At 36.2% G+C, this 27,020-nt stretch overlaps 1 protein-coding gene across 3 annotated transcripts in view; it reads left to right on the forward strand.

Moving 5' to 3' along the window:
• ZBED4 (zinc finger BED-type containing 4) overlaps positions 1–25,424 on the forward strand; it is a 26,135-nt gene extending 711 nt beyond the window's left edge. The window contains exons 1-3 of one of the 3 annotated variants that reach the window (XM_015627272.3): positions 95–214; positions 6,102–6,178; positions 20,127–25,424. In XM_015627272.3, the coding sequence (XP_015482758.1) occupies positions 20,530–24,048 (3,519 nt within the window). In that variant the 5' untranslated portion in view covers positions 95–214; positions 6,102–6,178; positions 20,127–20,529 and the 3' untranslated portion in view covers positions 24,049–25,424. Of the gene's footprint in view, positions 1–94; positions 215–270; positions 295–6,101; positions 6,179–20,126 lie in introns of those variants that run through there. The other 2 variants (XM_015627273.3, XM_015627271.2) reach the window with 2 other exon arrangements.
• Positions 25,425–27,020: the final 1,596 nt, after the last annotated feature.

Here is a 27,020-nt window from a genome sequence, read left to right on the forward strand (position 1 = left end):
CCCGCCGGGGCTGAGCGCCCGCGTCCACCTGGCGGGGCCGCAGTAGCCGGGCCCGTGGAGGGAGCGGTGACCATGTGGCCGCTGCTATCCCGACCCAAGATGGCCCGGGCAGCCCAGGCGTGGAGAGCCCACCGCCCTCCTCAGGGTGCGAACCTGGGACCGGGGACCGCCTCGGATACAGTTCCCGAGTCAGATACCGGGACCGGAAAGCCCGGTAATCCTAAAAAGCGTTTTCCCTCTCCGAGAAGCAGGACACGAGGTGGGCAGGCGCCCGCCAGCGGCTTCGGCCGTGGGGTGAGCACCGTGTCTGTGTTTTTTGCGGTGAAGTTCAGCCATCCCTCTTTGGCAGAGTCGCTCAAGAATGGTGCCTCGGAAAAGTGCAGAATTTTGCTTTCATGTAGAGTTGCTCTCGTTTTGTGCTTGGGACATGGCAATTTTGCTTAAAAATGTATCTATCTAGCTTCTAGATCTACACTGAGGCACCTTCTGATGTTAAGAGTGCTTGTGTTGGAATGCTTACTTGAGTTCTCAGGGTGTCCGATGCACTTAAAAATTGTCTGCTGCATATACAGCCTACTGAAAGTATACAAACATGTATTATTATACTGAAAGATTAAAGCCTCTTTTGCATTCATGGTGGTTCTATTTATCATTGCTAAGTTTAGTAGTTAGGCTTTGCAGTGTAGAGACCTCTCTCTGTAGTGCTTGTTAGAAGCAGTCTTGTTTCTGAGGGGTTCCTTTGAAAAATTTCAATAATTTAGCATGAGCTGTCATGCTACACATATAATACTAAGCAGAGAAAGCTTTTCAAGCCCCCATAATATGAATGTACTTTCCAGACTTTCATTACATGTTGTCTTTATGGCCCACTATACATATATGTCTGTTTTGCTTTTCAAGAGCGTGAGTACAGCACTTTACTTCTAAAGGTTATTTTCAGTAATGCAGTGTTTCACTTTAAGAGCAGGCCTGCACCCTTGGGAGGACATTCGTGGCTTACATTCTGGGGGGAGTGAAGTCTGGAAGACTTTATCAACTATCCCCAAGATACTGTGCTGCTACTAAGGAAGCCTGTGTTTGTGCAAATACTGAGCAGGGGCATTCTAGCTATTATTCACTATGGAGACTGGTTTTGCAGAGGAAAAAAATCTGTTCAAAACAAAATAAATTCTTTGGTGTACTTTTAAAAATTTGAGTGCTGTCCACTAGGTATAAGAGCAACAGGCAAGATGTTGACAGTTTTTGTATGGTTGGATGTGTGTCTGCTTTGGTACTTTATGTTGCTAGTACCTTGCAGCTTCAGCAGATGTTGAAGAATTTATTCCATAGGAGTTCTCCAGAGCAGTCAAATGTAAGAATTAATTGAGAATAAGTAAAATGAAGTACCTAAACTAAACATCTTGGAGAAAAGTTTTCCAAGCATTTGTACTCTTACATAAAAATAACTCTTTTACTTCTTGTGGTATAACACCCCCCCATTCTTGTGACTGCTCTGCCTTCTTGGAGTCTCCTGGGAAGCCTCGAGCAAACCAGCTGAGTGGTGAAGCAGTCCTTTGACTGTACCAGTTGGCCCGCGAGGGAGCTCTGGCATAGTAAAGCTGGGAAAAAAAGTATAAGCAATTACCTTCTGTAGCTTTAGTAAAGCATTTACCTGGATGTAGCCCAAGTGGAATGGTACCATTGTTACTACACTTTGGGGAAAAAAGCTTAGTAGTTACTGACTTCATTTATGGTCAGGAATGAAGGTTTCTGATGACCAAAGTCAATCGTCTTCTGACCTTATAAACATCAGTCCTAAGTGAGGCTGTTTGAGCTCTCCTGGACCACAGCAGCCAGTCCCAGCACCTCCCAGAGCTCACAAACCTTCAAGTTTGTGGTACTCAAGGACTGTCAGGCCCTCACCCCCCAGCTCCATGTTCCTCAAGGTGCAACCATTGCCTATTGGGAAATTCAAAGGGATTTGACATATTTTAGTGAATTTGAGGGGAATTTTTTATAGGAGCCTTTACACACATTGAAAAGGTGTATACATCATTTACCTGTGTGTATTTGAATTGGTTGTGATACAAATGTTACTATTTTGAATCCATAGTTAAGTCATTGTTAAAATTGTTGTGAAAACTAACAAATCACTTTGTAAATGTTAAAGTACTGAAGTATTAAATGCTGCTAAATCCTTCTGCACCCTTATCTTTCCACCCATATTCTTTGTAATCTTACTTTGGCATTCACAGCTTTTGTGTAAATTATTCCAAATTGCTTCTTACTTGATCTTCCTTTGTATGCCTTAGTCTGTGTAGTAAGTAGTATAGTGAATCTTGCCATTGAACTCTGTAAAGTTGCTTTTTCACATATCCATATTAAACCCGGCTTTTTTTAAACACTTTGACAGTGTTCCTTTAAGCAGCCAAACCACTCATTCATAACATCTATATAAGGCAAAATTGTGATATGTACAGCATCCTCATTGATAATGTGAGAGGCAAAGTATAGAACAGCAGAAGGCTAGACAGGTGATGAGCTTAATGTTTGCTATTTGCTATCTTCCTGTTACTTTGCTGCAGCCTCTCTGTCTCGTGCTTCCCCCTACTATGGCTTATTTTAAACCAAGACAGTAAATGTCCAGAGCAAGAATTGTGTTTGCAGAAGGAGCCAGTGTCACAGGTGCTTAGTGCAGAGGGGTCTTATTCAATAAACATTAACATATCCCTAAGAATTATAACAGGGCCTTGGAAAATACAGGAGAGCAACAGAATTTTACATGTTTATTTAAAATTGTCAATCCACTAAAGTACTATCAAATACTTTTTGAAACTAGGTATTACAAAAGGAAGTGGCCTTTGAGTCTACTGGGGTTTTCTGTTTTCTTCTTCTTTTTTTCTTGGATTTTGTTCTCTTTGAGTTTTTAGAATCCTAAATACATTAACTTCTGAGGCATTTTTTTTTCTCCTCTGAGAAAGTTTGAGTTAAAAAATGTGCATGTTGCATTTCCCAACAGCTTGCTGCAATTTATTGCCATTCACAGTGAAGAATATTTACAGGGAGGTTTGTAAATCCTGTTTTTTTGCAGCTTGCTTTTATTTTTTAAGAGTTTCATCTTCAAAGTGAGCATGTTTTGCTATGGGATTGCAACTGTAATGAACAGTTAAAATAATCAGCTATATGCAAATAACAGGATGATACAGTTTTATATAGAAAAGAATATTATATCTAGTTTAATGGGGAATTTTGCACCATATAGAGCTGAGTGTTTAACTCATCATGACTGACATTTTTCTCCTGAAGTAGGGATGATCTTTCTATTTTACTAGTGTCAACAAAAATTAACGAAATTCACAGAATGTTACCTGTTGTAGTGTATGCTTTCAAAACAGACCTCACAAAGAAAGAGTTCTTATATGGCAGATGTGCCTTGTTTTCTGCACATCTCTGGCTATTTAATTTGTATTTGTTACTGGCATCCTCAGTATTGGTCAATTTACAGCTATGTAATGGTTTCATTTCATCCAATTAGTGAAAAAATTGAGTAGTTTCTGTGGCCTAATGGTAGCTTTCAAGTGAAATCTAGAGTTTAAAGCTCTCAGGTCAAGAAGTAAGTAATCATCATTTTTTTTGTGGTTTTTTTTTGTTTGTTTGTTGTTTGTTTGTTTTATTTTTTTATGTTGTTTGTTTGTTTGCTGAAGCGAAGGAACTTCTGTCCTAAATTGGTGTGGTACATAGTTGAACCATGGTAGTATTGGTTTAGGTTTGGGGTTGTGGTTTGGTTTGGGGTTTTTTTTTGTGATGAGATAGAACTCAATATGATGGGCTGTTCAAGCAACAACAGGGAAATAGCTTGATTTTTAAGGCCCTTATTTTCATTCAAGTGTGATAATTCAGGATAAATAGTGATATTTTTTTTAATTTTGTTTTTATATTGAACAACATATTGAAAGGTGTGATATAAATCTTTTCTATAGTCTAAGACTGGTTTTCAGTGGATGTTGACATAAGAAATATTATTATATTACTATAAACTCTATGTAAACTCACAACCTGCGTGTTCTCTTTAGCAATTACTGTGCAGTTGCATCCTTTCTATCTCTTACCTCTTTCCCTTACTCCTTTGTTGTTTAAGGATGTGTAGGACAATCCCTTTCTGAAGGTTTAGAAGGGAACTAGTTTTTTGTTACTGCTGTGTGAAAGGTTGTTGGAATTTATGTGTTTTTTTTGTTACACTGTGTCTTCTAGTTTTCATTCACTAATGTCATACAGATTGTTTTTCCTGTAATATGTTAGAGTAATTTTTGCAGGGAGTGTTCAGATTTTCTGTATAATTAATATAAAAGTCAGTTCTGGGGTACAGTACTCATTAGCTTGAAAATCAAGGCTGAAAATAGGATTTTTAACAGCTGAACATTTTAGCAATACTTTTTTTGTAATTATTTGCAAAATATATGGGAGAAGATATTTAATAATATATTTCTCTTGTGTGGCAATGATCAAAGAATTTGTGCCTGTTTTACCCCAAATAGGTTAAGTGGCTTTTTAAAAATTATTCTGTTTACCTGTTACTGTCATTCTGTATGCTATTTTCTGAATCAATCTGCCTGCAAAAAAATCAGTCTGCCTCTAAAGAAAGTAATCTGAGATCCAGCTAAAATTACTTCTTGTGACTCTTCTCACAAAAATAAACAATCAAGAAAACCCAAACATTCATTTGAATTTAATAAAATGTTTGGCCTGGCATGAAACTATAGTCATCTTTAACAAATCAAGAGATGGGGAAAATGGGAAGAGAAGGGTTGAAGGGTTCTGGTGTGTTCTAAAGACATCAGGGAGCGCAAGATGCATATTTGTACTTTATTTTGCCTGTAGTCTGATGGCTCTGGCACTTGCAAGGAATGTGGGAGAGCCAGGTTCACTTCCCTGCTTTGCCTGAGGAGCTTAATCCACATCTGAGGAGTTCCCTGACTGCTCCACTGAGCGCCCTGCCTCTGGTGGGTCTGTGTCTCCTTGGCTGACACCTTCCTCTCTGCATACATTATTTATATGTTGCTGTAATAGGGATAGCTAAAGTATCTCAACAGTCAAATTAGCCAGCAGCACAGCTCTGGAGGTGTTTCAATTGCTTAAGAGCAATATAGGAATGGTTTTAAGTAAAAAATGTCAGCAAGAGAAATGATAGTTCATTTCATAATGCACACTAAGCCAGTCATCAGGACTGTTTGCCCTCTGAGAGATTATCTTCCTAAGGGAGAAAACTCTAAGTGTGGAGATATATATATGCGTGTGTGTGTGTATATATATTTATAGTGTTAAACATCTCAGACTGATTAAGAAGAGTAAGCTCTGCAATATAAGAGAGAATGCCTTGCAGATTATGGATTTTATAAGGTGGCAAAATGTTTTCTTGGTTTGTTGGGTTGGGTTTTTTTCAGTGTACTGGGGCCTCTACACTATGGCACTCATTCTGTATATTGATGAGATCACTGGAACTGAAGTTGCAAAATTCAAAAAATGTGTCCTGCAATAGACTGTTTTGGTCTGTTTAGTTGCCAAGTCAAAATATGTGATCTAATATGCTCCACTTGCAATTGCTCATTTCTCATACACGGGGAATGATAATCTTGTGTTGATCCTGTCCCATTGCATGTTGATTAATACATGTGGTTGGTGCAAGCAAGTTAGTTGGTATAAGCAATATGTTTAGCTTATGAAGAGAAGGTTTAACAAGGTGAATCCTGTAGTGTATGAAAAGGTGTCAGCAAGCTCCTATAAAATCTTGCATGTAATGTAGATTCTGTTTCATTCAGCATAAGCATTATAAAATGGAGCAGTGCTAAAACAAATACAAAAATTTGACTTTTAAATTTTATTTTAGCAATCATCTGATGAGTTTTTATTATTATTTTTATTTTGCTTTGGAGCTCTAGAAGTGAAAATGTCTGATTTTTCTTGATAATTGTGAGGGCTAGAGATTTGAAAAAAGCTGAGAGGTGTTAAGTGCAGCTCCTGGAGCTGTCACCTAAATTGAAATTTGAAACATCTCATGAGTTGCCACTGTGACAGTTAACGTGTTTAAATAATATTAAAAGTAATTACTTTTTTCTTTTCCTTAGATACAATCATCTCATTAATTTTGAGTAGCAACTATTTAACCTCAAATGAAGCCGCCTGCCTGCAGTGGAACAGATGTGTAAGTTTGTTTGTTTTTCACAATAAACTAGTGAGCAGCTTGTTTGTTTTGGGTCTTGTATCATTATTTTTATTAATTTAAAGGAAGACAATAGAAAAAGGTAATGAATAATTGTATGCCTGGGCACTGACTTGTATGGAGCTTAATAATTTAGCACGAGATTTGTATGAGTGCCTGAGCCTTAAAAGTTTAAGTTTAGAAGCCTGGATATCTTTGGAGTGGTACAGAAATAGTAACTGTTTTATGATTTATGGGCATCCCTTACTCTGTGGTATCAGCTGGCATATATACATCCTTACCCTGAATTATACTGTTTAGAAAGTGGAGGTTACTTAGATGCTGCATTCATCCTGTACTCAAATTACAGGCATCTTAATCAGATTTCATGTCTTCACTGGGCAAGTTAGTTTTAATATTTTCTTCTAGGGTTTTTGTCTAAAAATATTAAAACTTTATATATTCCATTTGAGCTTTTGAATACAGATTTTTTGGAAGCTTGAGATTCCAAAGTAAGATGCTGTAAAGAAAAATTTGTTTATATGACGATAAGTATTTATATGTGGAGTAACAATAAATGTTGTTCTTGTATAGTGTTTCAGAACTTTGTATTTATTTCTTATCTCATCCCCTTTGTGCCCTGAATAAAATACTTCAATTTTTAAGCCATCTGTATTACTGGTTAATGTGCATGTTAGCAACAGATGGACAGAATGTGTAAGTTGGAGAAAATGTTGATCTAGGAAGTCTTGGTGAGGGTCATAGAATCAGAAGAAGGCACCTCTAAAGGCCATGAAGTCAAACCCCATGCCATGAGGAGGGGCATCTTTAACTAGACCACATGAGTTAGAGCGCCATCCAGCCTGGCCTTGAGTGTGGCCAGAGTTGAGGCATCTACTGCATCTCTGGAAAACCTGTTTCATCATTTAATCATCCTCATTGAAAAAAATCTATTCCTTATATCTAGTTCAACTCCACCTTCTTTTTGTTTAAACCCATACCCCTTTTCTTGTCATTACAGGCCCTACTAAAAAGTTGATCTCCATCCTTCTTACAAACTCCTCTTCCTGAAAGGCTAGTCTAAAGTCTCACTGGAGCCTTCTCTCTGAACAACCCCAACTTTCATAGCATTTCCCTGTAAGACTGTGGTTTCTGTAGGAAGAGAAAATTAAAAGTTTGATTCAGATTCATTCCTTGAAGGAAACTTCTCCTTGGTGACCAATACAGAAGACATAGGAGATTTCATTACATACTAAATGTGTCTGTAGGTTATTCTTCACCAGTCTAAGCAAAAATTGGCTGCTAGCACTTCCCAAACCTAGAGGAGAGCTGAGGAGCAGGAGTGAGTAGTTGTTTGTACCAGCCTCCCAGGTCAGTTTTAGACCACTGTAAACAAATACAACAAAAGGGACAAGGTGTTTTTTTTTTCCCAGAATATGCAGAAGTTCACTCTCCATGTAGTTAATGCTGTATTCCAATATACTCATCTCAAGGTCACTGAATGCTTTGCACAGTTTCATTAGATGATGTCAAGCACTGTAGTATATAATACTCAAAGTGCCTTTCCATTGTGACTCTCAAGGTTAAATGCCTTCAGTGAAAATAATCCACTTTAGTATTACTTGTCCAATGAAAATGAGTATCTGGTCTTTGTACCTTCAAGAACTATTTCTTGATTTATAGTCCCACATGAAATAATTGTTGACTGCAAGCTCAGTGTTCTGATAGATCCTTTCTTAATTTGTGATTAAAGCAGTATTCTCTTGAAAGCGGGTACCCTAAAAACAGATGCTTAGATAGAGCTGGAGTCTCCTGAGAACAAAGATTCTGTTGTCCAGATATTACCTTTTCTGTGAAAATTTTAAGTTTCCGTAGGTCAGCACTGTTACTGGTCTACATCCTTCAGCATCCACTGTAATCCAATAGTCTTTCAGTTTGTATGCTATACAGTAATTCTTATGTGCAGCTTAGATCATTGAAGAAAAGCTAGTTCCTGATTAAAGGGATCTAGTAATGCCCTTTAGAGAAGGGAGAGAACAAAGCAGTGTGAAAACTGCAGCCTGTTTGTCTCACACCCAACTACTGGCTCCTAGCTCATGACAACCTTTCTTAATTTAACTGCAAATCCCAGTGCTAATATGGGCATAGCTCATGGCAATCATGTATTTTTTTCAGTTTTTTTACTCTGTGGTTCCCCTTCTTTATCCTTCATTAAAGGTGGAAATATGATATGCATGATACGGGAGCATATGTACAGACAGGGGAAAAAAAAAAGCAACTGAAAGACAAGACTCTAAAACTCATTTCATGGGAGGTTGTCACTTGCTGTGACTTGCATCAATAGCTGCTGAAACAGTGGGAAGAGTGGGTCTGTTTTCAGACAGTGAGTGTGCAGATTGTGCTGTCAGCAGCATCCTTGCTTTGGTACTGGGAAATGTGAGGAATTGAGGTCCTGCTTGTTTCCTTTTCTTGTGATTTTGAGTTGTCTTCAGTGGCTTACTGAACTGTGGGGAGACCATAATCCATTTATGACAGGAAATACAATGATGTTCATAAAGAGCAGGAAGATTCCTCATCCCTTTTAAAAAATGTTTGTATTTCCCTTTTCTATAACTCACAAAATATTAGGTTTATCAAAATAATTAATAATATGAATCAAGTGAATGGAAAGGGTTATCCATTTCTTTACCTGTTGTTATACTAATAGTGTTGTGGATCTTGCAATGGATAGGACACCCATGTAGTTGTACTATGTCAAACTTACTTAAAAACTGAGTTGCATTACATTAATTAAAGCTCATTAACTGCATTTTTCAAAATAAGTACTACAAAAAGCTTTATTCTTAATTTAAAATTTCTTGTATGTTTTGCTCCTTGAGCAAAACCTTATTTGGTCAAATTAAGATCTGTCTATGGCAGTAGGATGGTTCTTCTATAAATAATTTCTTTTGAGAGAAGTACTTCCTGAGAGTGCTGTGTGGTGCTGATGGAAACAGTATTGGTTTCCTTTAGCTTGGTTGTCTGAGTCAGTTGAGTCTTTGCAAAGTCTCACCTGTTGCTGTGGGATCTCAGTCTCTTCAGGACTGAGCTCCTCTGGGATACCCCCTCAAAGGGTATCCCAGAGGAGATAAATTTCCTTTATCTCAGTTCTGTTTCAGGAAGGATACTGTAAAAGGTTCGTTAGCTTCTTGTTTCTCGTGTTTATTAATATATCATCAAAAGACTTGGCAGGTCTTCCCCAGACTTTCTGCACAAGTTCATCCACCACAGCTTTGGCTCAAGTTGGCTTGAATAGCACAGAATGGCCCCAAACTATGCAGTCTCTTTATACTTTTTCTCACCCAATTAACAATAGACAGGTATATTATTTTTCTTAGTGACTTAATGATCCCTCACCTGTGTGTTGCACTGCGGCATTTTCTATTCAATCACTTACTATTACCTAAAAATTTCTAGAAGAAGATGAAAGAAGAAGGAAAAGAGAAAACACTCTAAATCCTCCATCTTGTCTTCTGTTTTCTAAACTAGTTTAACTTTTTCACCCAGTAACTTAAGAAAACTCTCTACACACGCTTTAAGCTTTTCTATTTAACAGTTGTTTTCATGGTGTTTTCTTGGATGTCAGAGCTTGGTATCAGAGATAAGGGCACACTTTGTGCCTCAGACTCTCACATCACCTTACCTTGAAGAAGACAAAGAGGATATATCCCTAAAAGAGGTTAAGAGGAGAATCCCTCTTTTTATGGAGGCTACAAACAGGCAGGTTGACAAGTGAATACAAAGATGATGCATTGTCATTTCTCCCTCCCTCGCCCCTGTTCCATGACTAGGAGGGTTTGTTTTGAGAGGGAGAGAGATGTGATCATTGTTTTTTAAAGTGGATTTCAGGTGAAAATGTCAGATGCTACTGATGAATGTAGAATTTACTTAGAAAATACAGAATGACAAAAAATGTTTGAAAGAGGCATAAGAAGTTCACCCCTATTGTGGGCATGTGCATTATGCCTGCATGTGATATGGAAACCTGGTTTTAAAGTTACCTCTTTATTTTTGTTACATTTCTTGTTCTCATTGGCATAGTGCTGAAACTGAGTGTTTCTGAACTCTAATTACCTTGGATAGTATTGTGAATATTGTTTTCTGTTTTATTTAGTAGATTTAATAAAGACATGATCTTTTTCTTACTTTAAGAAATATCTAGGCATGCTTCTTCAGTTTATTACATGAGCAAGAAAGAAGGTACTCTCAGTTGCAAATGATTCTCCAAAGAAATTTTTCATCTCCATACCAGGTGTCTTCTCACTTGAAATAAAGTTGTGTGACAAAAGGAAGGTTAATCTTGGGTTTAAAAAAAAAAATCCCTATGAAGTACTTAAAGTATTGTTCATACCCTTGAAAATATGTTTTTGTGGTCTTGGGTATGATGGATTACATTTCCTTTGCATAACCTTCGAGTTCACAAGCATTCCAGGATACAAATGTTTTAATAGAAGCATATTATTATGTCATGTTACACATACTATATATATATAAACCATGAGAAATCTCTCAGTAGCACTGTTGAAACTATCCAAGGACATATAACTAACTGGCATCAATATGAGAACAGAATTGGGTTGATGGATAGCTATGAAGGGTTTTTAAAAAAGACATCTTCAGACTTCATCTGGTTAGCAGGAAAATAATTATTACTACATGGTAGTCTTAGCAGTTTATCAGAGGTAGTTCCATTTTGTATATCAGAAAAATTATAACAGATTAATGTAATATATTCTGTAAAGGACTCAGTTTACATTCTGTGAGGACTTTCTCCACTTTCTACTTACATGGATGTTTTCAGCAAGAGTTCCAAGAAGACTGACTACACAAAACATGGTGTCTCTCTCCTAACTGTTTTTTGTTTTTCATCATCCTGCCTATTCAGATTTCTTCTTTACAGGTGTATCATTTCTTACTGTTTGAAATCATCCTTAACGTGCTTGAAGTTTCACTCTTACTGGATTTAAAGATAGACATTTAACAAAAATAAAACCCACAAAACTGTATGGTTTTCATTATGTTGCAAGCTAGGAAGGTAGAGTAGTCAGTAGAAAAATCACTTGTCCTAATCCTATCCCTTTTACTTCATCAGCTGTGGGGCTGCATGAGAGGAGAAAGAGAAGAGTCTAATGGGCTATTCAGAGAATTGATCACTTGGAGAGAAGAGTTGTCAGAGGAGCTTTGCTTTGAATTTTCTCATGCTTTTCTGAAAGCAAGCTGCTATTCTCAAGAAATATGGAGTAAATTTTAGTTTTTTTCCTTTTGTTCTTTTCTGACTTACCTATTGTTACTGTGGTTTTGGTTGTGTGCTTTTCCTATTCTGTGATAATACTGATGCATCTTTCCTACTCTGTTCTTCTTTTTATCTTCTCCATTTTATCCTTGTGTTGTGTTACTGAAACTTTTATTTGTCTCCTGTCAGCCCCAAATTGTACAGCATGTGATACTAAAAGCAGCTTTGATGTCCTGCTCTAAAAATGCTCTAAACCAAACAATACATGTGTCAGCTGTGTAAAAAAAATAAATAAATAAAAAAAATTTCTTAAGAAAACCACCTTACTTCTAACATTAAGATCTTCCCCATCATATTAGTGTATGGTACTTGTTTGTCAAAAATTGTAAAGGATCAAAATATAAAAATAAATATATAATTTGCTGTAGCAACACTGATGTGTAAGACTTAGGAAAATCCTGCTTAAAGTTTCAATGAAACTATTGCTTAAAACATTGGCATTTTAACCAGTGAAAGATCTGACATTTGGCAGGTGTGAACAATACCTCAGGAACATATCCTGCAAGTATTGCATGCCTGATAATGAGAAGTAACACTTCAACACTTGAGACAGTTTGGATTCTAGACAAATGCTGACATGATTTACTTAGTGTGACAGATCTATTTTTATGAGTATTCTCTTAGTAGAAGCTGGGACAAATTATTAGCATGTGTAGAACACGCATTTTTTTGTCCTTCCTAACAGTGTACTGCAATGAGAAGCTAGTAAAGGACATGTGAAGGGATGTAGCCCCGTTTGAGATCTGATGGTATTTTTAGTGCACTAAGGAGAAAAATAGCAACAATTAAAGGCTTATCAGGTGGTTGTAGGTGTGAATTGTGCTACTAATTCCAGTGATACATAATGTTATGTGTGGTGGCACATGTAACATGCCTCCTTGTTTTTTTACTAAAAGCTGGGAGTGATGTTTTGACCAGGGTGATTTTTTTGTTGTAGCTTTACATTTTTATTTTACTTTCATGATAAATGCTGTTCAAAACCGTATGGAATGGGGATTTCTGTGCTATAGGCTTTAGCATGTTTAAGAATGTTACTTAAGTCTAGGTAGTAGAGGATGATGCTTCAAATAGATACATGCTTAGTACATTGGCAGATAAATTATGAAGATTGATTTCTTCAGAGATAAGGCTGAACTTTGACTCAGTACCCTGTATCAGATACCTGCTTCATTCTTACACATAAGAACATGTAAGAATTGTGCAGTGAGCCTGCATCACTTGAGTCTGATGAAACGTTTTGATACTGAGCTTGTTTACCAAACCCAGTGGGCTGAATGGGAGCTTCAGAGTTTGTTAGAGAAGCCCTCCTGTTGAGTCACAGGGTCTGAACTTCATCTCAGAGAGGAGCCTGGGTGTGGCTGGATCCAGACTTTTCAGCAGTTTTTGTCTAAAGGATTATAGAGGTGTAATTGAACCTTTATACAACTTTGTCCTACAGGATTAAGGATGGCAAACCTATATTTTTATCTAAATATATACAATGTATTATCATTAGATACAAATAATTTACAGAATTTTTTACTACACAGTACAGGAACTGTAACAACTATTCTAATATAGTGCACTATGAAGCAGTTGTATGAAAGCTGGCAAAACAATTAAGTAGACTGATGTTACTCACCTGTAACAATGACCTTGGGCAAATCTCTTTAGCTCAGCCTCAAGAAGTAAGAGGAGTAGCCTTGAGGGATATTCCCCATTAAAGAGACAAATCTCCATAGATACACTCCAAGAAGGCTTATGTCAGAAGACCCTGCATTAAAATTTAGGACTGGGCTTTTATAGTGTAAAGTGACTGATGATGGTCAGATGCCAGGTTAGATGTCTCCAGCTGTGTCAGCTCAGCAGCTTTGGACAAGTTATCAGTAGTATCACTTGTTTGTTTGTTTATCCAGGAACAGATCTACCACACCTTCATCTTGCTAGGAGGATGTTTTGCTTTGGGACTGATGAGTCAGGCTGGTTTCAGCATTATTCAGCACCAAAAGCAGTGTGATGCTCCCTGCTTCATTTACTGCTTGTACATTTGCAGTGTTCAAGTTGGTTTACCCCATTCCAGGCAGAGCATCCTGCTACACCACTAAACATATCTGGGATACCAGAACTAAATGTCAGCCCAATGTAAATAATATACATGCTAACTTCAACATCCTTATTTCTATCATGCTTTAATTAATGGGAAATGTATAGTATTGTATAATAGTAATGTATCATATTTTAAAAGTATTATCTCAGTTCTTTAAAGAAGTTTTATGATTGAGGACGTACAAGTGTAAGAACTGAATTAAGAACTGGATTCCCCTTTTTTAAAATAAATATTACTTAAATATATGTTCATTTCCACTTTGTTCCAAAGTTGTTTTTTTTAATGATGCTAATTTGGAAATCATATTGTTTCTTTTCAGTTTTACCACTGTCATTAATTATTTTCAACCTTTTGCACATTGCAGTACAAGCCAGTGTAATTTTTTGCAGGAGGAGCTGGCATGCACACTGTTGCAGATGATTTAGGGTTTGAAGTGGAAATACTGCTGCAAAGCTGGAGCTTTTAGTTTTGAATCTTTTCTGAGGTTTCAGGGTCTATTTGAAAATTATTAGTAAACAGCATCCCATTGACTTTCTATGTTTACAGCAACAAGAGAAGAAAACAGCTGCACAAATAAAAACATCTTTCAAGAGTAAGAAACTAAATTTGAGGAGTTTGAGTTTGTACAGTGTTAGGTGTTTTCTGTGTGTTGGTTACATTTTAACTCAACACTGTCCATTTAACAATAGTCAAATGACTAAACTTTTCACTTCTGAGCTGTTATCTTCTTGAATTGTTATTAATTTGGAGGTGGTGAGGAAAATAGAAAACATAGAGTCTACTAAACCAGAAAAGTGTAACTTGGCCCTAGCAGGTCTGTTTTACTGCTTAAAACATCTGTTAACAGTAAAATTATTTGATGTTTTGTGGGGCAAGAAAGAGGGGAATATTTACATTTATCTTTTTAGTCTCTTCTTCAGCTAAATTCCTGGATCTGTAATTAGAGTTGTGTAATCAGAGTGTAATGGTGACTGTTATACTTGGCTTTCTACACCTTTTTTCTCTGCCTGCAATGACTGATTTAGGCCCCAGCTTACACCAAGCCCTGAGTTTTCCAGTAACATGAAGGGACATGAGTGATCTTTATACTTCAGCAAATCAGAGGTCTCTGTGTCATGTCCTGACATGAAGTAGCACAAGCGCACTGGGGAGCTCACAGAAGACTATTCATGTCAACAAGGAGCAGTGTTCAATATTGGGGGTGCTGTTTCCACTTTTCAATCCTTTGTGTCCAGATGGAGCATTTAGGGTTGTGGATGTGAGAGGATGTTATACAAGTTGGAGAGAAAAACTCTTGTAAAATCATGACAGTTAGTGGTTTTCATAAGATCTGCCTTTCAGATGACTTAGAAGTAATGGTAATTACTTTTAGAATAGTAAAGAATAGTTAAGAATAGTAAAGGTGTCAACTCTTTCTCATCCAGTTCTCTAGAAATCATATCTTCCGTGAAGTCCAGAATGATGTGTTTCTTCTATTAAGCCTGACTTTCTGTACTTTATTCAAGATTAAACTATTGCATACCTCTAGTTCATGTTAGTACATCTGTGCAAATTCCTGTGAGCTTCTCTGAGACTTGAGACTGGGACCCACCTTGTTTTAGTGTGACTAATGTGCCAATTTCGCACTTCTGATTCTGCATAGTGACTGATCAGTATCATGCAAACCTCTAGTTTCTTACAGGTGAGCTAATACTGTAATTTTGTCATAGGAAATTTCTATAGAAAAAAATGCACTTTTAGTGCATTAGTTTTCCTTCTTCAAGAGATTTGTAACTTTTAAAAGCAGTAAATTTCATCTGGACTATAAATCTATACGAATATGTACTTCTTAATTGTTTAGGATTTTGGATGTCTGTTCTCTGGATTTTTGTGGTTTTTTTTTTTTGTGTGTGTGTTTCTGTTTTGTTTGATTGTTTTGCTTTAGCAAATATCCCTTAATTAATATAGTACTTGCCACTGCAGTTGAAGCAAATAATTTCTTAAAGTATGTGTTTCTTATCACTTGTATTGCTTGCTCTTAGGTACTCTTAATGATGTCTGTACATTTCCAAAAATAAACAAGATTAGCACTATTATAAAATTGACATCCATTTGTGAAAATTGCTATTAATGAACTTTTATGTACATCTTATGCTCAAAATCTGTCAGTACTTTTGATTTTTTTTTTCCAAACTAATAAATGCTTTTACTTTCACTTTCTCCACATCTTTCTTAAAAAAACTGTTCTTGCATTTTGCAGGTGCATGTCTTTGTATTTACACTGCATGCTCTTCAATAATAATGTAATTTTTTTTTGCTTTAAACTACTTTTTCTGGACCATTATTTCCATGAAGATTCTGTGATATAATAAAGTTCATGATTATTGCCTGGCTGTTCAATCTAAAATCTAAAATTGTTTAAAGCTTACAGGCCACGCTCTGCTTTACAAAAAATAATCAGCTTATGGTTCAGTGTTCTTGCATACTTGTCATATTTCTCTGTGTGTTAATGTATGTCTCTGCAATTCTGAGACAACAGCGTTTCACTTTTTACCTCCTTCCTTGAGCAGTGATTTCTTCTGGTCATGGCAGTTTGCTGTGGTGCTCAATATCAGTGACATTCTCTGCACATTTCTTGTCAACTACTGTATGCTTTCAGTAATCCCATTTTGAATGGAAAATCCTATAAAATGTTTTTGTTGGCTTCTTACCACAGCAAACTATTGTTCAGGAAGTAATAGTCCAGAGTAGTGTGTTAGAGTAGATAGTTGTTCTTTAGTTCTATTTATTTTCTTTGAAGATTGTTTTGTTGCAAGGTGACTCTCTATCTCATTGTGGAGATTTCAAAAGCATAAAACACTTTGAGCTAACTGCCTATAGCTTTTTGTCCCTTTGAAAAATTTTCTTTCTTGAATATCCTGTTTGTTTAGCAGTAGTCCTTAATTTTGAGTAGCTTGGGTTCAAGGGTAAATAAGCTATGTAAACATGGTCATAATCAAATTCATACTTTGTTCTAGGTGACTATAAAATTTTAAAACATCCTTTTTTGGTTTCTTATTAAAACAGATTGACTTTTACATAGAGTTGGCATGGGAGGAGAAGATGAAAAACATACTTATGTTTCTAACCCTGAGTATTCTGGGGAGTGTATTCCAAATAAAGTTTCAGTTGAACATGAAAGGCTGTTTGAAGGGAAGGAGCTTGACTTACTTTTACAGTGTGACGTAACATGAAAACACAGAATGATGGGGGTTGGAAGTGACCTCTGGAGATCAACTAGTCCAGCTCCCCTGCTATAGCAGGTTCAGGTGGAACAGGTTGGAGAAGATCTTTGTCCATTTTGGTTTTGAATATCTCCAAAGGAGAGTCTACAACCACTCTGGGCAGCTGCTTCCAGTGCTCTGCCACTGTCAAAAGAAAAGTTTTTCCTTGTATTCAGATGGACCCTCTTGTGTTTCAGGTTTGTTCGAGTTAGGTTTCCTCTAACCAGACTGCCCCGCCGATTGCAACCCTCTGAGCTCTGCCATTTGTCCAGTCCTCAAAGCAACAAAAATCATTCTTAGATATTTGAAAGAAAATGGAAAAAATGTATTCAAAGTCTTCTAAGGGGCATCCAACTTTGGGGATTTCCCAGGATGTGATTGTCTCCTCTAATCTCAGCTATTTCTGCTCATTTCTAGAAGGCAGCAATAAGGCTGAGAAAAATATGTACTATGTAGCCAGAGACCTCTAACAGCCATAAAGTGGACAAGATATAAATAACTTTTTCTTGTCTGACACTCAGTCATAAGTACAGTAAAATAGTGTAAATGACTACAGTCTGTGAGTGCTTTTAAACACTGTTAATAGAATAACTTTGTTAACAGCATGCAGTCATTTTCACAGCTAAACATAAATATAAAACTAACACTTAGCCACAAAGGGAGACCTGGGTTTAATTGCACAAAAAGAAGACAAAACCCATGTGAATCAACAGCTGAAGAAGTAAAAACTGCAATCAAAAATTAAGGCTACAGAATATTCAGGAAGGATTTTTGGTGGACCAAGAACAATTTTTGGTCCTAAAGAAATGAAGATAGTAGGGTCAGGAGCAGATGAGATTGCTTCCCACATTTTTTAGTGGAGGAGAGTATGAATATTAAAAACACACAGTGACAGCAAGGAGAAATACTGAAGAAAGAAGTCTACCACCATGGTTCCTACTTCATAGCCCAAACAGCTCCTTCACCTCTTCACCTCAGCTTCAGTAACTAAGACTGTCAAGGACCACAGCCATCAGTATTTAACTACATGGCATCAGCTCACTGGCATTGTGTACTCAAAGCTAATTTAGGATAAGATGATTACGGCCTAAGTGTTTGAATATGTAGTGATAATGGCTGATAGTGATTAGGAACTTAACCACAATGTGTTTTTAATGAATGCCAATCTAGTTAAGTGTGGTTATAAAGTTTGCAACTGGTCTTATTTATCAGGTTTTCAAATCTTCCCATCACAGCTACCTTAAGCTTCACTGTGTTAAGCAGTAACTGCTTATCAGGACAGAGGCAATTGAAGGGTCTCTTTAAAGCCTAGAATTGATTTTGCATCGTTGAGAAATTAAAGAAATTGCAGGATAAAGATGTGATTACCTGTTTTGAGCTAAAGAAATTGCACAAAGCTTTATCAGAACCTGATGCCAGTGGATATACACATTTATTTTGTGTAATCTAGCTAGGAATCTGTAATGTCCTTACTGTAACTTGCTACTTCCATGCATAATTTATGTTCTGTAAGCTCTGCATCAAGCCACTTGCTTATGAGTTTTTCTGTTTTGTGATCCTAATTCACAATACCTTACTATATTTTCTTGCTTTTCCTGTTTGCAGTACAAGCTCCAAATTCACAGCTTAGATCAAAGTAAAGATGAAACAAAAATCCTCTTTAATTGATTGCTATTAAAAAAAAGTTGACTGTGTTACACTCTTTCTCTTGTCCCAGATCCATATATATATGTCCGTATCATTAGTATGTGTGTGATCACTAATTTCTGTTTCATTCAGTTTAGTACTGAGTCATGTAAATTTAGTCTGGCTGCCAGAATTGTTCTCAGATGTGATTTCACAAGCCAATGGAAAGTTCTGTGAAGTGTAAATTTCTTGTAGAAATCTAAGGTTTTTCTTTTTCATCAAGTCTTTCCCTTCATTGTTCTTCATGCTCAACCCTCATAGCTTTTGGTATCTGAAAAGATTTTTTTTTTTTTTTCCCTGAGAATGAGAAAGAAAGGCACAAATACTAAAACTCACACAGAAAGAAAAGCAGTATTGCTTCCTACCTCTTAGCAAATTCTGACTGCTCCATCTCCCTTTTCTTAAAATAGCTGCTGTAAGATCATTGCCCCTCCTTTTCCCTGCCCCTTCCCTTGCACTGGAAAAGAAAGGAAGTTGTAACGATGATAGGCTTTCCATAAATCAGAACTACACAGAAAGTGAGTGTTTCTAATTTCTCTTGTAAACAAACCTCAGAAGAAAATTAGTTAAAATAGATTACAAAGCTATTATGACATTGATCTTGATACAGGTGGGAAATGTCAGTGTGAATAACAACCTTCTTAATATGTTTTGTGGCTATGGCTAATTTTAACATTGCTGAAATCATAGAATATGCTGATTTGGAAGGGAGCCATGAGGATCATCAGTCCAACTCTTTGCCTTGCACAGGACACTACAAGAATTACCCCAATTCTTCCTGTCTTTTAGTAACACACAAAAGTTGTGGAAAGTTTTTAAAAGAATCAATTTAAATTTGTGTTTTGTCTTCACCTGTGCAGAAAGAGTTCCATAAAATATAGTTTGCAAAATTGCATTGCATAGTGTAGCATCACCAATGTGGCCAAAAATGTTTGTTATCTTGAATTAAGGCATCAATAACTGCATTAATGACACAGAGGAATAAATGAGAAAGGGTTTGGCAAAATTCAAAATTCTCATATAATTGCAGTGGAAAAAAAAGTGACTGACAAATGCAGACAATTTCTTCATATTTGTGAGGGACAGATCAACAACTTGGTTCTAGTTTTTGAGGCTGTTGTTGCCCTTTTGTATGGAACTTTTTATGCAACTTCAAAAACCTACTCTTTATACTATAGTATATATATACTTTATACTATAGTTGTATATATAGGTAGGTATAGACACCTATATAGTATATGGCTTTAGATATGTATGTGTGTGTATAGTTTGGTATTTGTGTGTGCATGCAGTGGTTGTATGATAATGTAGGATGAAGTATAGGTATGGGCATGGAAATACAAAAGTGATGCTTTGACTTGGATTTTTGTCAAAGCTGAACCAGAGCTGCATGTGTAGACACATATTTCCCCACAGTAAATATATTGAGTAAATGTTGGGCTTCTTCCTTTTTTTTTCAATTGTACATTGAATAGTTTTTATCTCAAAGGAGAAAAAACCCAAAACATATAGAATACTTAGTGCCTGCTTTCATTTCACCTTTACCTTAGTTCTTTAATGTGTGTTAGTCAACTTTGTCTTCTAATTTTTATTTTTTTTTTCTAGATGGTGTAAAAGAATCTCAATTGCCCAATCAAGATGAACAGAATGGCTTTCTTCAACAAGAAAATAGAACATTCATTTTTTAGGATTATATCTACAACATGAAGCATTTAGCAGTAGCTGTCTTTGAGAACATTCATCTATGACCTGAAATGTCCTGATCCTGAGAAAAAAAAGAGATTCCATTAATTAAGTCTATAATTTTTAAATGCATATTCATGACTAATTATATTTGCTTATGTACAATGCGGATACAGAATTCATAAACCAGAGATTATTTTAACACATGCACACATTTTGTTTTACATTTAGTGTACAAGATACAAAATTTTAATCAAATTTTAAATAATCTTTTAAATTATCTGTATTTATTAATAAATGAAGTCTTGGCAAGAATTTATCATCCATGGACATGAGTAAAGCAGATTCCCCCGGAATGGATGATACTTTTGTATTGGGAAAAATCAGTAACTTGAAAGTAGAGCAAGAAGATGACAGCATTAACTGTACTCTAGAAAGAACAGATATAAAGACAGAACAAGATGATTTCAAACATGTGGACAGCAGTGATGAACAGGAAGACAAAGAAAAGAACTTCATTACCAACAACCCTGGCAAATATTTGTCTACAGAAAATGAAGATGATTATGGATCTCTTTTTTCTCAGTATAGTAATACGCTGTATGATGTAGCAATGGAAGCTGTGACACAAAGCCTCCTTTCTAGCAGAAACATAAGCTCCAGAAAAAAGTCACCTGCTTGGAACCATTTTTTCATATCTCCTAGAGATAGCACTAAAGCAATATGTATGTACTGTATGAAAGAATTTAGCAGGGGTAAAAATGAAAAGGACCTGAGTACAAGTTGTCTAATGAGACATGTGAGAAGAGCACATCCCACTGTACTTATTCAAGAAAATGGAACTATGCCAGGTATATCTTCCTTTTCTTCATCTACATTACTGCTGCCACCTCAGTCTGCAGATGTTGGAGATCTGAGTTCTATGTTATCCCCCATAAAACTGGTCAAGAAAATAGCTTCTAAAATACCATCTCCAGATCGAATAATTGAGGAATCTGTTTCTATTGTTTCTTCTGAAGAAATATCAGATCTCTCAGTTTCTGAAAAGTGCAGCAAAGAAGAAGTCATGGTTGGTTCATCTCCACAGCAAGCTAACAACCAATATGATGACACTGTTGAGAATGTAGCAGAAAAAGCAGTTGTAATTCCAAAGAGTGCATCAGGTTCTAGAAGGAGATCTGCTGTCTGGAAACACTTTTATTTGTCACCTCTAGATAATTCTAAAGCTGTTTGCATCCACTGCATGAATGAATTCAGTAGAGGAAAAAATGGAAAAGACTTAGGAACGAGTTGTTTAATAAGACACATGTGGAGAGCCCATCGTTCCATTGTCCTGCAAGAGAATGGGGGTGGCACCAGCATACCACCTCTCTACACCACACCTCCTACTCTCTTGCCTTCTTTACTACCGTCAGATAGCGATCTGAATTCTATGTCATCCTCTCCAGGAAAACTAATAAAAGAACCAACTTCTGTTTCTTCTTCTCCAGACAGAATCTCTGAGGAGATCCATACTAATCTCACTTCTGGAGATACTCTGGTGGAAGACTCAATGCTGTCATCTTCTGATGATATAGGTGAAGTCTCCTTTGTTTCATCTCCTGAAAAACAGTGTGAGGGATTAGGTCCACTAATATTTGAACCTACTGCTGTGTTTCAGCAAAATAAAAGGATTATGAAAAGGCTTAAGTCAGAAGTCTGGCACCACTTTTCACTGTCACCTGCAGACAGTTTAAAAGCAGTATGTAGATACTGCAGTTGTATGATAAGTCGTGGTAAGAAAGGAGATGTGGGCACAAGCTGCTTAATGAGACATCTATATAGACGCCATCCTGATGTAATTGGAAACGAAAAGAGCTTTCTTGATGTGAGTTTGGCAAATTCTCCTTACGCCACTTTGGCTTCTGCAGAATGTTCATCCTCAAAGTTGACTGACTTGCCTACAATGGTTACACATGATAATCAAATTATATTTCCTGTTAATAGTAAGAAGACCTCAAAACTGTGGAATCACTTTTCAATTTGTTCTGCAGATTCTACAAAAGTAATATGTACACACTGCGGACGTATAATAAGTAGAGGGAAAAAGCCAACAAACCTAGGCACAAGTTGCCTTCTAAGACATTTGCAGCGGTTTCATAACAATGTTTTGAAAACTGATGTCCCAGAGACAGTATTATCCTCATCTACGGATAATCACATGCCACTCCGCACAGAAATACTAGGATCTTCAAATTTTGATGAAACCAATGACAAGTTTTGTGACTCTCACCCAGTTGCCAAAAAAATCACAAGTCTTGTAGCTGAAATGATTGCACTTGACCTTCAGCCATATTCTTTTGTAGACAACATTGGCTTTAACAGGCTGCTTGAATATTTGCAACCTCAGTATTCTTTACCTTCTCCATCTTACTTTTCTAGGACAGCAATTCCAGATATGTATGATAATGTAAAACAAATAATTATTTCACATCTTAAAGAAGCTGAAAGTGGAGTGATCCATTTTACATCTGGAATATGGATGAGCAACCAAACACGAGAATATCTAACCCTGACCGCTCACTGGGTAACATTTGAGTCTTCATTTCGACCACAGTGTGAGGATTACCACTGCTCAGCACTATTAAACGTATCACAGATCGATTGCGACTACAATGGAATCAGTATTCAAAAGCAGCTAGAATACTGGTGGGAAACGTGGATTACTTCCATTGGACTTCAGATTGGGATTACTGTTACTGATAATCAGAGTATAGAGAAAACTTTAAATGAAGGTGATCATTCAAGTGTACAATGTTTTAGTCACACTGTTAATGTAATTGTAAATGAGGCTATTAAAAGCCAGAGAATGGTTCAGAATTTGCTTAGTATTGCAAGAAAGATCTGTGAACGTGTCCATCGCTCAGCAAAAGCAAAAGAGAAGCTAGCTGAGTTGCAAAAAGAGTATGAGTTGCCTCAGCATCAGCTAATTCAAGATGTTCCATCCAAGTGGAACACATCATTTCATATGCTTGAACGTCTTATTGAACAGAAAAGAGCAATTGATGAAATGTCAATAGAGTGCAGCTTTCGGGAGCTAATAAGTTGTGATCAGTGGGAAGTCATGCAGTCAGTGTGTCATGCTCTCAAACCTTTTGAAGCTGCAAGTAGGGAGATGAGTACACACATGTCTACTCTAAGCCAAGTGATTCCAATGATTCATATACTTAACAGAAAAATAGAAATGCTGTTTGAGGAAACTATGGGCATAGATACTATGCTGAAATCTTTGAAAGAAGCTATGGTGAGTAGATTGTCCTCCACGCTTCATGATCCAAGGTACATTTTTGCTACACTTCTGGATCCCCGGTATAAAACATCATTATTTACAGAAGAGGAGGCTGAACAATATAAACAAGACTTAATCAGGGAGCTGGAAATAATGAGTTCTACCTCAGATGATGATAAACCTCTTTCCAATGGATGTGATATCGGTTCACCATCTACAAATTCATATGGGGAAGATAACCTTTGGTCACTCATGGGTGACATGAAGAAAACAAAAGACCTGAAAGAGAGAGCAAAGTTACCAGAGGAAATGGTGCTTTCTTACTTGGAGGAGGAAGTGCTTGAGCATAACTGTGATCCTCTAACTTACTGGAACTTTAAGAAGTCATCTTGGCCAGTACTGTCAAAATTAGCTGTCAGGTTCTTGGGTTGTCCACCAAGCATTGTTCCTTCAGAGAGACTGTTCAGTACATCCAATGAAAGCAACAACTTTAGTCAGTCAAGGTTAATGATTGAACACTTTGAAAAGCTTATCTTTTTGAAAGTGAATCTTCCTTTAATATACTTCCAGTACTGAAACTAATGAACAAACTGCTAGACTAAATCTGTTGTTGCTCACTGGATATTAACTATCTATAACTCAGATTTTTAAATTGCTCCAATAGGGGCCATGTATGACATCTAATCAGTGACTATAATTCCAAATTTTAGGTTCATTTTTTTCAGCTTTCAATATGTCTACATGTGCCTTATTCATAGTACTTCAGGCCAGATATTGTATATATGTTTTTTTAAAAGTTCACACTAGAGATAGCCTGTCTCGTCAAATTATACAAAATTATGTAGGTTTTAATCCATAATTGTAAATGAACTTTAAAAAGCTCAGTCATTTGTTTTAATAGAATGGAAAAAGAAAAAGAAAAAAAAAAAAAGATGTAAACAGTTCTATTCTGTAGTTTTTTATTCAATTATTATGTAAAAACCATAAACCAGGTACTGTATTTTAGTTGAACATTGCTTTAATTGCAAGAAAACAGGTTTTGTAGTTGTCAAAAGAAAGCTGTACGTGAAAGATGGGGTTCAAGCTGTCTTTTTATCATATTGTGTTTTTATCTGCAAGCCCTAAAGTACTTAAAGGATTAAGAAGTTATTGAGGACGATGTGTTTACAGGAGACTGTTGACTTAATATCTGAAAATAAATCTTAAATTTAACATGAGATGGAATGTCAGTTATACAGCAATCGGTAGTAAAACTTCCCATTATGGGTTCTCCTGTTCAAGTTTTACATTTTAAGTGAATTACAGAAATATTCTGGGTATTTATAAAAGGTCTTGGAAGTTCTCTCAAAGTTTGTGAATTAATGCTTGTTATTTAATGCCATGTACAAAAAAAGGCAAGAAACTTACCACAAAGATTCTAATGTAATTCTGAAGCCTTTTCTAATCTTTAGTGCATCAAAACTATAAGGTCCCTATTGTAAAAATTGAGCCCTTACTCCTAGTGTAAATTCAGTTGTGTAGAACAGCCTGTTTTAAAGCTCCTAGTACAGAAATAACTGATCTTCTGGTTTTCAGTAATAGCCTTATGGATATGGTGCACTGCTTAGAACTTTATGTAGTAAGGTTGATTCTTAAATGTTGGTGTCCATCAGGCAAATGAGATATAGAGCCTTTAAAACTTCAAATAAGATGGAAATAATAGCCAGCATTTTAATTTGAAAGGAACATTCTCCTTAGTTTAACTCTAGAAAGATTCATCTTATCATTTCAGTTTTCATTGAATACATTTTTGGGAAACAAGTCATCATTTGCCTATGACCTTTTAGAAAAGTTGTAGCTTTGTTAAAATACTCTACCTATGCCTAATCTAATTTTGCATTTACTATGTTTTAGTGTATTTATAAATGGTGAACTCAGTTTCTGAAATTAAACATTTTATTTGCAATTTTCCAGCGGTAGTCAACACTGCCTTTTTTTTTTATTATTATGGATTTAAGACAACCATTGAATAAAAATTAATTCAAACAGCTGTAATCATAAATATACCACAGAACAAGCTATGTGAAAAGATGGGTTTTCCATGTAGTTCTTTGGACTTGAGCCTGGATTCTGCTTCTTTTCATTTTCCAAAAGCTGTTTTAACTTCAGAAAAATTAGTTGAATTACTTCTCAAGTGGCTCTGGTTTCCATGTGTCATTTCTCTAAACATTTTACTGTTTCAGCTATTTCAAGTGTTATTCCATCATATTTTGTTTATACCTGTGCTGTTTAAGTAAAATACTACATCGTGTACTTGGGAAAGACTAATACTGCTTTTTTCCCTGCAGTATTTTAAGATGTTTACTTCTATCAACAGTCATCATCTCTTTGGTCTTCTAGGGTTAAATGAGAACAGCACATATTTTTTCTGCAGTAATAAAACAATTTGTTCTCATTTATATATAGCTGGAAGTAGGTGAATTTGAAGCAGCTTATTGGGAAACATGTTTAAATGGTTACTGGTTAATCATTATCTCAATTTTTTCTCCTACATTTTAACTGTGAATATAACCTTGACCCTTGTAAAGGAGATTTTTAATCTCTCCAAACCAGTGGAGAGGAGAGTAAATGAAAAAAAAAAACCCAATTTTCTTTTTAAACAAATTATACAATTTTCACTCAAGGCTTGAATGTAAATACAGCATATGACTTAGAGCATTTTGGAGTCACATCACAAGAGGAGGAATACTGGCAGTGAACAAGCTCATCTGAAAATCACAGTTCTCTGGACACAAGCATCTTGGCTTCTAAGTCTTTGCTGTAGCTCCTATCAAACTCTCTGTGTGGAAAGTTGTAGCGATGGTATTTTGTAGCCCCATATCTGCTTCTTAGTCATACAGATAATTAATTTTATAGTCATGCTTTTTTGTCAAAACTTACTGAGAACACAAGAACTAGTCACTATTTTTAAAAGTAAAATTTCATCAGTTGAAGTTAGTCTATTTATACTGTGATTTCCCTTTTTCATTTGGGTTTGGTTTGCATTTTTGAAGGGCTCAGTGTTTAAGACAACAGTTTCAGTGTCAGCTTGGTTAAATTAATTAAAAGCTTAAGCTAGAATTTTTGTAAAAGATAATATGCAGGCCAAAAAGACCTTAAAATTGAAAAACTTAGTTCTTATATAAAAATAAGGGAAACTGAGAACATTAAGTTGCTATTTTCAATTGTAAGCCTTGATCCTTTTATAGGAGTTACAGGAATATCTCCTTCAGATCAGGCACTGCTGCCTGTGAGAAAAGAATGACTCCAAAAGAAGGGCTGAAAGCTTTCATTGAATCTTGAGGTAAGTTATTGAGTGACTGTGTTTTGTGTTGGGTTTGCCTTATTATTTTTAATGTAAATTCTCAGTGATTGCTAGAATTCTGTTTTCACAGCCTTTCTCATATTTGTAATAGATAAGATGCCCCCTATTTTTACAGTGCTTTCCCTCAGACTAATAAAGCTGTAAACAGTGGGAGTTCTCATCAACCCGAGTTTCTGCTGCACCAATCACTGTGGCAGCAGACAGT

This window comes from Parus major, chromosome 1A (genome assembly GCF_001522545.3).
Source record: "Parus major isolate Abel chromosome 1A, Parus_major1.1, whole genome shotgun sequence".
NCBI classification, from domain to species: domain Eukaryota; kingdom Metazoa; phylum Chordata; class Aves; order Passeriformes; family Paridae; genus Parus; species Parus major.